The 12,848-nt window shown below is 42.6% G+C and overlaps 1 protein-coding gene across 5 annotated transcripts in view; it reads left to right on the forward strand.

The window, feature by feature from the left end:
- The window catches only part of LRRIQ1 (leucine rich repeats and IQ motif containing 1), a 172,978-nt gene that overhangs the window by 40,046 nt on the left and 120,084 nt on the right, over nt 1-12,848 (forward strand). For all 5 annotated transcript variants that reach the window (XM_014568997.3, XM_075932613.1, XM_075932608.1 and 2 more), the window contains 2 exons: nt 10,737-10,810; nt 12,076-12,169. In XM_014568997.3, coding sequence (XP_014424483.2) covers nt 10,737-10,810; nt 12,076-12,169 — 168 coding nt within the window. The remainder of the gene's footprint in view (nt 1-10,736; nt 10,811-12,075; nt 12,170-12,848) is intronic.

The raw sequence follows: 12,848 nt of genomic DNA on the forward strand, positions 1-12,848 counted from the left end.
CAAAGAGGGACCCTGGTGGCTCCAGTCAGCACCCCTGACTGGGCCACTAAAAGTCCAGTCAGTGGCACAGTGGGGCTAAGGAAGGCTCTCTATCTGCCCTAGATTTGCTCAGTTCCCAAAATGACAAGCATGTAGGTGGAAGGGCCAGAGATCTCTGCCCCTGCTCTGAGCACCAGCTCTGCAGTTCCCATTAACAGGGAACTGGGAATTTCCAGTAGTCGCTTGGGGTAAACACTACCTGTAGCCCACACTTCTTCCTGTTCTCCAACCCCTACCCCATCCCTGAGCTCCCTCCTTTACCCAAACCCCTCAACTCTGACCCTACCCCAGAGCCTACACCCCTAGCCAGAGACTTTACCACCTCCCACGCCCTGACTCCTTGCCCCAGCCCTGTGAAAATGAGTGAGGGTGGGCAAGAGTGAGTAACAGAGGGAGGGGAAGACTGGACCTTAGAGAAGGGGCAGTGTAAGGGTGTTCATTTTGGGGTAGTTAGAAAGTTGGCAACCATAATGTGGGGTTTGGGTTCCAGGTGAGAGTCAGGGTGTGAAAAGGGGCTCAGGGCAGGGTATGTTCAAAATAGGTTGCCCTCCTGAAAATATAAGGCAATGCTAATGAATTATTACTTTCACACTAAGCAGGGTTCTGTCATAAGTGGGGCATAATGCTTTCTGTGTCTAAGAGGAGTCAATTGGCTGTGGTTGTGGGAAGATGTAAATAAAAAATAAGTCTAGAGACACTTTAGTTTGGAAAGTCAAAATGCCCCTTAAGTTTTACAGGTCACCTATAATGTAGCAACTTGCATATGAAATTGCAAGGCGTGCAATGTGGCTATGCCAAAATCTAGATGATTCTCTTGATCAAACTTTCTGGAGACACTGCTTCATGTCTGTAACTAACATGAGCTTTGTTTATGGGCAGTAGATGTTGATTTACTCTTATTTTGATAACTCACATTTCCCCGGACAGTAGTCTCTATTATTATTCTTCTGTTTACTTCATGTCTTTTCTGTTCTCTAATTGGATTCTATGAAACTCCCATCAAAGCGGTAGCTGAGACCTGAATTTACAAAAGTACCACGTCATCTAACCCCAGATTTAGATTACTATATTTGGATTTGGGTGATGTTAAGTCCCTGTGTTAGGCTCTACCGTGAGTCAGAAAAATCCTGCTCAATGCTTTGTACATAAACTCACTTGGTACTGACATTTTCAGGGTAAAAGTGCTTCTGGCTGTGTGCACTTCTACTTCTCTTTAGATATTCAGATTCATAATCTGGGGAAGATAGGCATTAAGCTGCCTAATTTATGAATAGGGCCCAGTCTGGTTAGAATGCTCAGACGCTGTCTTCCAGATTGTGTCCCATTCAAAGTCTGGCTTCAGGACAAGATGATGGTGATGAACTTTGGGCCCAAGTGGTTAGAGTACTCTGCTGGCATGTGGGAAATGTGAGTTTGTTCTCTCCCCGCTCTCCCCACTGCCAAAGAAGAAGAAAGGATTTGAACATGGGTTGCCCATCCCCCACGGGAGTGCTCTAACTGCCAAGCTTATGGGATAGTCCCAGTGTGAAGCTCTCTTTTTTGAAGATGTGCTACTTTGGATAAGGAGTCATTGGAGCAGAGAGACTGGATGCTGGGTCTTCTACCCCCCAGGTGAATGCTCTAAGTAACCAAGCTACAGAGTCCTAGTCTCTCTCAGCACTGAAGACTCTCTAGTATTTGAAAGAGTTCCACTGTGTATAAATTCTTAAGTCACAGAGTGGGAAAATGACTGAACTACAGCTTGGTAGTTAGGGTATTACCCAAGAGGTTGGGGGACCCTTGGTTTAGTCCTCTTGCTCCAATCATTGTTCAGTTATTTATCCAACGGAAACAACTTCAGCAGGGCTGTGAATGTGGAAGGGGAAACAAAAGGGAAAGTTGCTAAAGGGCCCAGTGATTTAAAAGGGCCTGAGCTTCTGGGCTGCTACCGCGGTAGCAACAGCCGAAGCCTCAGGCCCTTTTAAATTGCCTCTGGAGCCCCATGCAGCATGGTCTTGGCAGTGCTGAGGCCTGCTTGTGGAAGGCTAATCCCTAGCACTACCACTTCTGCCTATCCCTTCCTGGGGGCCTGGAGCAGAGCCCCTCCCCACATTGTCTAGGACCTGGCGAAGTCTGTTGACAGCTTTGAGTAGGAGAGACTGAGGGAATATGATCTCAAACTATCCTATAGCTCAATAGTTGTAGCACTCTACAAGTGAGTGAATTGAACATGGGTGAGTCTCTATCTAGTGGGCTAATGGTTATAAGGTAGGAACCTCCTCCAGCTCTTTTTGTGGAGTAAGGCTCTTGCCTAATTCATTCTCATAAGGCACATCTTAGGCATCTCAGCTGCCTGACTCTGAGAGGGGGTTCCTCTTTGTGAATAGCTAAGAAGGAGATGCACCTCCCAACAACCTGGAGCTAGACATCTACCTGCTTAGAGGGCTGGGCTATGTCTACACTAGCAACTTGTTGTTCAAGAACAGCCATTCTTGCTCAAAAAATTTCCTGCTATCTACATTGCATGTGCGTTCTTGCGCAAGTAAATGTACAGTGTAGAATTGTAAAACAGGGCTTCTTCTGGGAGAGTTATTCCTCTCCCCACGAGGAATACACTCTCTTGCACAAGAGCTCTTTCACAAGAGGGCAGTGTAGACAGGCAATGTGAATTTCTTGCACAAGAAAGCCCTATTTAACCATTTTAAATATGGTTAAAATGGCCATCAGAGCTTTCTTGCGCAAGAGAGTATCCACACTGCCATGGATGCTCTTGCACAAAATCACATCTCTTGTGTAAAAGCACATGCCATTGTAGACATGCTTTTGTGGAAGATCTTTTGCGCAAGAACTCTTCCACAAAACAGTTCTTGCGCAAGACGCTACCAGTGTAGACGTAGCGTGTTTAAATTGGCATTGCCTGTCAGCTATCTTAGACATCTGCCTGCCTAGTATGCTGTTTTTTGTGAATTGCATTCTAAGGTGTTCATCTCTCTCCGCGTTCATCATATAGGAGTCTAGATGCCTAACTCAGGCTTGGTGAAAAAAAATTAAAAAACAACAAATAGTCCTTCAGCTAGAGACAAAAAATGTAGATAGTATCATAAGCTTTCGTAGCTTGATGAATCACAGTGTGTTCCTGTGATTTTTCTAGACACCTAAAAGTTAGATGCTCAGCATCTCAGTGCCTAAGTACCCTGTGAATCCAGCCTGAGTGCCTTTTCCTCTTCTCTGTATTTTATGGAGTTTTTTTTTGTTTCTTGTCTCTTGCTTTCTTCCTCCCCCCACTCCCCATCACTCTCTTTTCAAACTAATTCACTCATCCTGTTACCATCTTTTCTCTTAAAATCTTCATTCCCTGTCATGTGTCTTCTCTCTGTTAATCCTGCAGACATGCTGTGTTTTAGTGGTTGGCTGGTGGAAGTTCTCCTGCTACAGGAAGAAGTGGTGCTGTAGTCAAAGCATCAGCAGAACAGATAATGATTTGATAAGTCAATCACAAACAGCTACCACACCATGTGTCAGTGCCTTAACTCAAATCTTTGGGGCAAAAGAGACAAGTAAGCATTAATGCATCATAAAAGTCTCAAAATTCCTAGTATTGCAGTAGCCTACTCTATTACATTAACTTTATGTACATTATAAGCAACTCCATATGTGCCTGCTATGGCATAAATAACTGGGTGTTCTATATAGGAGGAATTAATGTAATGGAGTAAGCTGTTGAAAGAAAAGCTGTTTCTTTGCTTTAATCCTTCAGCCAATGCAATCTTGTGAATCTTTTTAAGAGTGTGCACTGAGTGCCATTTCCTTTTTGCTGATTTCAGGAAGCCCCTGCAATGGTAAGACTGTGAATTTATATTCTCCCTAAAACTAAAGCACTGGGTTTTTTTTTTAAACAAAATAAAACAAAAGAGAAAGTTCTGCATAAACTAATTTGAAAAGATTTGTTGATATAGATATTAATATCCTAGATCAAAAATTGCTCCCAAAATTCATTTTTCAAAGTTGAACTTCAAAACATAAAGAAAATGTTTTAAATCCACAAATTGTTAACAGGGAATTGGTATAGAGCTAAACATTTCATATTGTAAAAAAATCTAAACATAAAATATTTGAAAATAAGTATCTCTTGCATGTACCTGCAAAAGTCCAAGTTGTTTGTAGTGTTGCAGTGCTACAGCTTAGGTGGTCACAGAGTTTTGCATATAGTACTTACTCAGTGTGGGTTTGATCCCTGCAGTTTGTGGCAAAGTTCCTACTTACGGTACTTTAATAGTGCAGATTCAGATCCTATATGAATGCTTGTCGAGAGCTATGATTAGGGTTGCTAACTTTGTAATATTTAAAAACAACTGAAGCCGCCCAAATAATAGGAGGTAGTCCTGTTTAAGTAGGGACTGGTAGCAGGTGACGACTCAGCACCTGCCCATGTCCGCTGCCCACAGAAACCCATCTTTGGGTATCTGGTCTGTAAATCTCATCAGATGCCGTCAGGACCCCTTTTTCAACTGGACATTCCGGTCCAGTTCCTTATATGATGGCTAAACAACAAATGAGAGAGATGCATTCCAGGGAACAAGCATTCTTGTTCGAGTGATTGCTCATGTGCATTCCAGTTAGGTGTGTGCGCGTAGCGTGCACACGACGTCAGAATTTTTTTCCTCAGCAGTACCCTTAGGGCCAGCGGGGAGCCCCTTGGAGTGGTGCTGGTATATCGGCCCATATATACTCCTGCTGGCCCCTTCACCCACTCAGTTCCTTCTTAGCACCGAGATGGTTGTTGGAATAACCCTGAGCTCCTTTAGTGATAGTTGTCTTCAGTATTGTTCTTTGTTTTTTCAGTTAGCTTAAGTACTTGCAGTTAAGTTAAAGACTCTTTTGTTGTTTCGGCCTCGGGCATAGTCTGACTCGGCCATACCAGCAGCAGTGAACACAACCAGTTCCAGTACCGGTGCTCCAGCAATCATGGCCTCCTCAACCTCCGGCCCAGGGGCCATTCTGGACTCCTTGGGCGTATCACCAAGCCCAGGGAAATCCCCCTTCCAGGTCGGCTTCGGTCACATCGGGTCCTCGGGCCCCTCCTTCAGCAACCCACTGGTCAGATCGCCAACCTTTGGCCAGTCGTTGCGCCCCGGCCAGCAGTCACCGGGTCCTTCAGAGAGTGCGGCTACGGTGAGCCAACCTTCCCCACCCTCCTCTGCTGGCACACCACAGGATCCATCAATTTCGGGGATATCTGTTGGAGAAGTCTGAAAGGAATCATCGTCCTCCTCCCCTGACGAGGCTCTAGGAGACCCTGGACCATCCATGGCCTCTATGGATGCCAGGGCACACCAGGACCTCCTCCGACGTCTGGCCCAAAGTTTGGGAGTCCAGATGGATAGGGTGTCCGATGACTCCGATCCTATGGTGGACATCCTCCACATGGACGCCCCCTCTAGAGTGCCCCTCCCACTTAACAAAATGGTGGCCAAGATCTCCAAAGCCTTGTGGTAGACTCCCATGTCCATCCCCCCTATGGATAAGCGGTCCGAAAGGAGATACTTAGTCCCCCAGGAGGGTAATGAACATCTTTTTTCCCACCCTCCCTGGGCTCTCTCATGGTGCAAGCCATGAATCAAAGAGAGAGTTGGTGTCAGCCCACTGTTGTCCCTAAGAACAGGGAGGCCAAGAAAACTGACCTGCTAGGCTGGAAAGTCTATGCGTCCAGTGCTATCTAGAACCGCACTGCAAACCAACAGGTCCTCTTGTCACGGTGTGCGTTTAACACCTGGGCCTCAATGGACAAATTCATGGACCTACTTCCCCGAGATTCCCGTGCAGAGTTCAAAGCTCTCCACGAAGAGGGGAGAGCGATTTCCAGGGCGGTTCTCCAGGTGGCTCTAGATGTGGCGGACGCTGCTGCCCAAGTAATGGCCTCTGGGGTGGTCTTATGCCGCAGTTCCTGGCTCCGGGGTTCTGGGGTTAACCCAGAGCTCCAGAACACCATACAAGATCTCCCTTTTGAAAGCCCCTCGCTCTTTTCTGAGCAATTGATCAGAGGCTTCATGGCCTAAAAGACACCTGTGTTACCCTAAAATCATTGGGCATGCACACTGCAGCTACCCAGAGGCGCTCCTTCTCCATTAGGAATATTCCTAGAGCACCTCCCCAGGGTCCAGATACTTACCTCTCCCGCCATAGGAGCACAAGCGGTAACGGCAGGAACAATAGGTGCCCTCCTCATCCGACCCCAGATCCCAACCAAGGGTCCCCCAACAAACCCTCCGGTCCACGTCAGGGATTTTGATGGGACCTACGAGGGCAACCTTCCAGTCTCCCCATTTCTCTTCTGGGACCATTTATCCCACTTTATCCCAGCCTGGAGGTCTGTCACTTCTGACCACTGGGTGCTTGAGATAGTGGAAAGGGGCTATGTAATCCCTCTGCAGATGTCCAGGGTGGGAACCTGTGCCGACACTGATTCTGTAGCATGTTTTTACACTCAGTTGCATGTGTTTTTTTAAAGAGTTCTATTGCAAAAAGCTAAAAGATCCTTTCCGATTTCTCACTTATTAATATATATGTCTCACTATTAAACGTACATATGCTATTTGCATTTCTATACTACAGATTGAACCTCTCTCATCAGAGACTCTGTGGTCTGCCAACATCCGTGGTCCAGCAGGACTACAGATGTTGCTAGACCAGAGAGCCCTGGCTGCAGAGGTTGAGAGCAGCTGGGAGTGGAGCTGATCTGGTCAGCAGCAACCTGCAGAACCAATGACCTGAGGGTAGAGAACCCTGGGAGAGACTGCTGCCCCACTCAGAGGAGGACTGGGGAACCCTGGGAGTGGCTGCTACCCAACGCAGGGCTGGGGAACCCCCGAAGCAGCTACCGCCTTGCGTATGGCACCCCAGGAGCAGCTGCTGTCTTGCATGGTGCCTGGTGGCTGGAGGCAGGGAACCCTAGGAGCAGCTGCCACTCCACGCGGTGTTGGGGGCTAGGGAACCCTGGGAGCAGAGCCCCGCGAACAGGTGAGGGGCAGCAGAACCAGGCAGGTGGGCTGGAGGAAGTAAGGCCTCCAGGTTCTCCTGGGGCAGCAGCCAGGAGGGGAGCCCTGGGAAAGCCCAGGTGCCAAACCTCCCCTGGCCTGGCAAATTCCTTGTTCGGGACCACTCAGACCAGGGAGGTTCAACCTGTATACAAATAACTGTAATTATGGTTGTATTTCCATTGTAGGCTACTGTCTTTTGGAATTATAACCTCTTCCAAAATCCTTAGTGGTATATCTAACTATATTACAGTTGATCAGCCATAAAAATATATATGGATAGCATTTTTCTGAATATGACTGGATGTGTTCTATCCGTTTCAGTAACATTTTGTTGCAGATATTTTAAGTGTCTAATTTTTGACATCATTATCTGCCAGAGTATTCAGGAAGAATAGTATAGGACAATAAAGATGATGTTTTGTAAGTAAAACATTGTATAATTTTAAAGAATGTTAAAATTACAGGAGTATTATTTTAAGACAAGAGAATAACATATAGAATATAAGTTTAATGTTAGTTCTTCATATTAAATTCCAATTATAGTTAATGAAAAATTTGCTGAGTAAAGGCAGACTTTCAATAGGATATGAGGTATTATGTAATATTTGGTGTGCATGTTCCCAAATTCATTCAATACACTGTTTTCTCCTATTTAAGTGTTTTAAAAATCAGTTTCCTGACTACCAGCTCTGTCTGCAGTGTCCTACTCTTACTGCAACATTTAATGAGAGCAGAAAACAGAAGTTGTTTTCTTTTTTCTGAATATCTTTTACTTTTGTGTCTTCTTTGTAATTTATATCTTTTTTATGCTGAGGGCTAGTGACAAGGTCAACTGGTATTAAGTTTTTGGTAATGTCTTTTGTCTTTCTGGTTTGAATTTTCTTAGAAAAAGAATTAACAAAGAATGTCAGTAAAAGGAAAGCTATATATTGAAAAGAAAGGTTTACATCTCATAATAATCCCAGCAGACAAAAGCTGAGGAGTTAAAGAGAATTGTCTGTTCATCAGAGTATAGCACTACAACTACCAACATAATCAAAACACCGTAAAAAATAGTGCATCATTTTGTGTAGGAAACTGAACTCTTAAAATCAGCTTTAACCCCATAACACCCAACCCAACTTTTGTTGATTCTGAGTCACCTGAGCCTTTGTCATGGTTTTTCAAGACGCAGTATGCACTGTTATCAGAAATAAAAGTAGATGCATTGTGTGTTAGTGGAGAAACTAGTGTTGAAGTAACTTTAAATGATACTGTTAACGTCTTGTAACCCATATTAAATCCATTGTTTCTAAGACTATAACATTTCATGACTTGTTCAATCTAGTTGAAAAAGTGTGATGGGCAGAGGATAGATTGTGGAGTAAGTGCAGTTATTGCTGTAAACTGTGACAAAGATATATTGAGACACAACTACTATGAATTTTACTGATTCTAGATCAGATTTTTCTGATTTTGAAACTATATTTTTACTTCTAAACTGCCCTCCCTATGTATTAATGTAGGATGTGAAAGTTAGGTTGAGCTCTTTTAAGGCTCATGTGCACACATCTTTATCATAATAAAGATTTTGCAATAAAAACTTGTTTCACAATTCTATTGATATATGAACCAGAAAAAAAATCCATCTTTTTCTCTGAGCTGAAATGACTGCAGGAATAAATGTTTTTAAAAGCATATATATTTTGGCAACATATGAGCAGCTTTGACTAACAGATTGTGAGTCTATAAGTAGATACCATTTTTATACAAAAAAGATTTCTGACCATAGTAGACTCTAATTTATAGGTTCATTTACTTTTCCTCCCCACAGTACATTCCTTACTATTAAAAAAAAAAAAAAAAAAACGTTGCCAACAGTCACAATGCCATCTGTGATATTTAAGCCTTGTCCATAGAAAAGCTTAAACAGATTAATCAAATGTGTAGTTTTAACTGATTTAGCTAAATTAGTACAAGTTTGTTCATAGACACTCTAATTTTGGTTTTAAGAATGGTAAATAGCAGTTTAGTTTGATCCCTTCATTTCATGTTTAAGATAAAGCAATATATAAGCTACCCTTAAGATGAAAAAATAGCATTTGCAAACCAACTAGCAATGGTTTAACTAAATCCAATTGAAATACCCTTATCATTAAACTAGTGCAAATTTATATGTAGATTTAACGGTAGTTCAAATTAGGAGCTTTAATTCGAACTACCTAGTTCATGTAGCCACCGGCAGGTAGTTCGAACTACGGGGCATTTAAAAATTGCGGCGCCAGGGAACATGCAAATAAAGCCCGGGATATTTAAATCCCGGGCTTCATTTGCAAGTTCGAATGCCTACATTAGCCACCCTACTTTGAACTAGTTCAAAATAGGGTGGCAGTGTAGACATACCTAAAGGTGCTTCAAGACTGTTTGTTATTTTTTCAGTTAGGGTACATCTAGACTACGTTCTTTTTTTGAAAGGAGATATGCAAATTCAATGCTAATTTGCATATCTTCCGATTGCTTTTTCAAAAGTTGTTTTTTTTTTTTTTCAAAAAAGAAAGCAGTTTAGACGTGGTTCTTTTGGGGGAAAAAGCCCTTTTTCGAAAGAACCCTTCTTCCTGAAAAAATGAGGTGTGCAGGGTTCTTTCGAAAAAGAGAGTTTTTTCGAAAGAACCACATCTAAACTGCTTTCTTTCTCGAAAAAAAAGCTTTTGAAAAAGCGATTGGAAGATATATGAATTAGCACCAAATTTGCATATCTCCTTTCAAAAAAAGAATGTAGTCTAGATGTACGCTTACAGACTAACATGGCTCCCCTTCTGAAACTCTTTCACATATGAGGAGTAATTCTATATCAGTCCTTGTACTTGGCACACCTTTGATAGAATTTTTTGAGGTAGTGAGGTACAAGAGGATCTACAGAGCTACTTGATCTGAGTGCAGCAGATATTTCAGAGTATATGCATGCTTACAGAGTATATGCTTTGTATCTTTTTAAGGTCTAGAAAGCAATTTGAGTTACTAGAGAAGGGAAATGGAAATAAATAGTGTAAGGGCAGAGAAAATTGAGAGGGGAAAAAAAAGTAAAACGTAGATTTTCTTCTTCTTTGAGGGTCCCCATGGGTGCTCCCCTCAGGTGTGTCAGTGCTGCTGCACACCAGATTGGGCAATCTCCCGGCTGCTGGCACGTGCCCCTGTATTCTGCAATCACTACATTTGATAGATGAGCACTCGCTGGTGGCCGTACCCTTAGTTCTTTCTTAACCGCTGCCAGTAACCTTCCCTTATTTCTCCCGAATCATGGCCCCTTGTCAATCCTATGCAAGAGGTGCTATCTCAAGGTGAGTTACTGAAAAGTAACAGAAGAGTTCAAATAATCAGAACTACATTTTTTTTTAAAAAGAGTAAAATCTATGAAGCGAAAAGAAAACCAAAGAGAAAATGGGTAGACTAGCCTGAGCCACCTAATGTACTATGCTGAAATGTTATGTCATCCAAAATACTATAAAGCACTATAACGTTAAAAGGAAAACAGTAGCAATTAGTCTGAGTACCTTGGATAGCTAAATGAATAGTTAGTAAAATTATATCTGTCCCTGACATGACCGTATTTCAAAACTTATTTCAGCAATACCACTCCCAATGTCTGTTTCAATGAGCAGTGGTACCTTTTTTTATTAACATCAATTTCTGTTTTGTTTTTAGTTTGACTCAACTTGCACCTCTGTTTTCATGTGTGTCTTTGGAAAAGCTTAACATCAGCAACAACTGCTTATCAGGTGAGTAGGTAAAATTAATGAAAACAATACTTTTTAGGAAAACATGCAATCAGCATATTATAAACTTATGTTTTTATTAAAATGTATAGAAATTAGGTCTTAAAATGACTGGAACTATTTTATTATGTTACAACCATCATCAGTGAAGTATCTTGGCACTTTTCAGTTTTATACTAAGTGATGTTGCTAACAACTGTCACATGTGATACGTTCTCTCTCTGCCCTCCTCTCCCCAGGGGAAGAATTGTGTTTCTTTCTTTTTTCCTTTTTTTTAACGTACATAAGGGTTGCATCTTGCATTTGTAATAAAAAGTTGTAAACTTTGTGAGTTCATTGTATCATCTCAGATGAGCGAGTCCCCCTAACTGCTCCGAGACATCTCTGTCTTCCACATAGAAGAGCTTTACACCTATGGTAGTAAGATTCATTATGCTTCAGGAATAGAGTTTTTAATCAAACTTCATCACAAAGCTTCTGGTGATCTTTGAGATATGCTGGGCACAGGCTACTGTGCTCTTGAAAGATAAGGACCTTAAATTTGGTTCATTATTCTATGGGAAGTCAATGTATGCACCAAAGGACATGTTTGACATGTACACGGTAGTTCATGTTGCTGAGGACATACATGATGGAATGTTGTACTAGTTGGAGTTTCCTGAGGGCTGGTGGCTTGCATTGCTTTAGTCCAGATGGGAGGTGACAGTCTGTTAGGCTGTGTCTAGACTACATGGCTCCGACGACGGAGCCATGTAGATTAGGATTATAGGCAAAGGCAAATGAAGCCGCGATTTAAATGATCGTGGCTTCATTTACATTTACATGGCTGCCGCGCTGAGCTGACAAACAGCTGATCAGCTGTTTGTCGGCTCAGCGCGCTAGTCTGGACGCTCCCCTGCCGACATCAAAGCCCTTTGTTGGCATCCCCGTTATTCCTCGTGGGATGAGGTTTACCGGGGCTGCCGACAAAGGGCTTTGATGTCGGCAGGGGAGCATCCAGACTAGCGCGCTGAGCCGACAAACAGCTGATCAGCTGTTTGTCGGCTCAGCGCGGCAGCCATGTAAATGTAAATGAAGCCGCGATCATTTAAATCGCGGCTTCATTTGACTTTGCCAAAACAACAAATCTACATGGCTCCATCGACGGAGCCATGTAGTTTAGACGTACCCTTAATGATACTAGTTTACTATAATTGTTTGCTTTTACACGTGGTTTCACCTTAATTATTCAACTTTCTATTTACCTTTTCTTCCCTAATGTAATATAGATCTTGACAGTGTCATCAGATGGTTTAGTGGATGTCATAAATTAAGTGAGTTATCACTCAGTGGAAATCCAGTTCTCCAAGAAAAAAATTGGAGGTAAGATAAACAAGTAATTGGCCCTTACAATATATCCATTGCTCAACAAAACCTAAAACAACCAAAGTTCATACATAAGCACATGGTAAATAAATTGAACTATATAAGTTAGTTAAACAGTAATTTTATAAAAAATCTGGAGACTGCAATCAACACTATACATTTTGTTATTCTGAATATAGCTGATAATGTTTTAAATCTAAATGCTATAAATATATCTCCACTCAACAAATGGCCAAAAATATCCCTCCAACTCTCTTGCATGCTCTGGAAGTTACGGGTTAGTGTACATTTCTGCATCTAGATTGGCAGTGTTAGCAAATGCACGTAGCTAAGACCTTCCAGAAATGTGCACTTAGGCCACACTCATACTGGGTAAGGGAGGTTGGATAAGGATAGGGAGTTTACTTCAAGCAGCAAAAGAGCTTAGCCCCTTGGCTTGTGCTTGGGAATGGATGTGTGTGTGTGTGTGTGTGTATGTGTGTGTGTTCTGTTATGCTTCTCAGCAGGGAGTGAAGCTGATCAGAAGTACTGAGTTTTATAGGGAGCTGCCCACCAAAATCTCTGCTGCTATCAGCATCAGACAGAAAGAGAAGCCTGTTCCCTCACTTAATTAATTGCCACCCACAACTGGAGTGAGCAGATAAAAGTCAGTGAGGATGCAGGGGTTTTCAAACTC

This window comes from Pelodiscus sinensis, chromosome 1 (genome assembly GCF_049634645.1).
Source record: "Pelodiscus sinensis isolate JC-2024 chromosome 1, ASM4963464v1, whole genome shotgun sequence".
Taxonomy (NCBI): Eukaryota; Metazoa; Chordata; order Testudines; family Trionychidae; genus Pelodiscus; species Pelodiscus sinensis.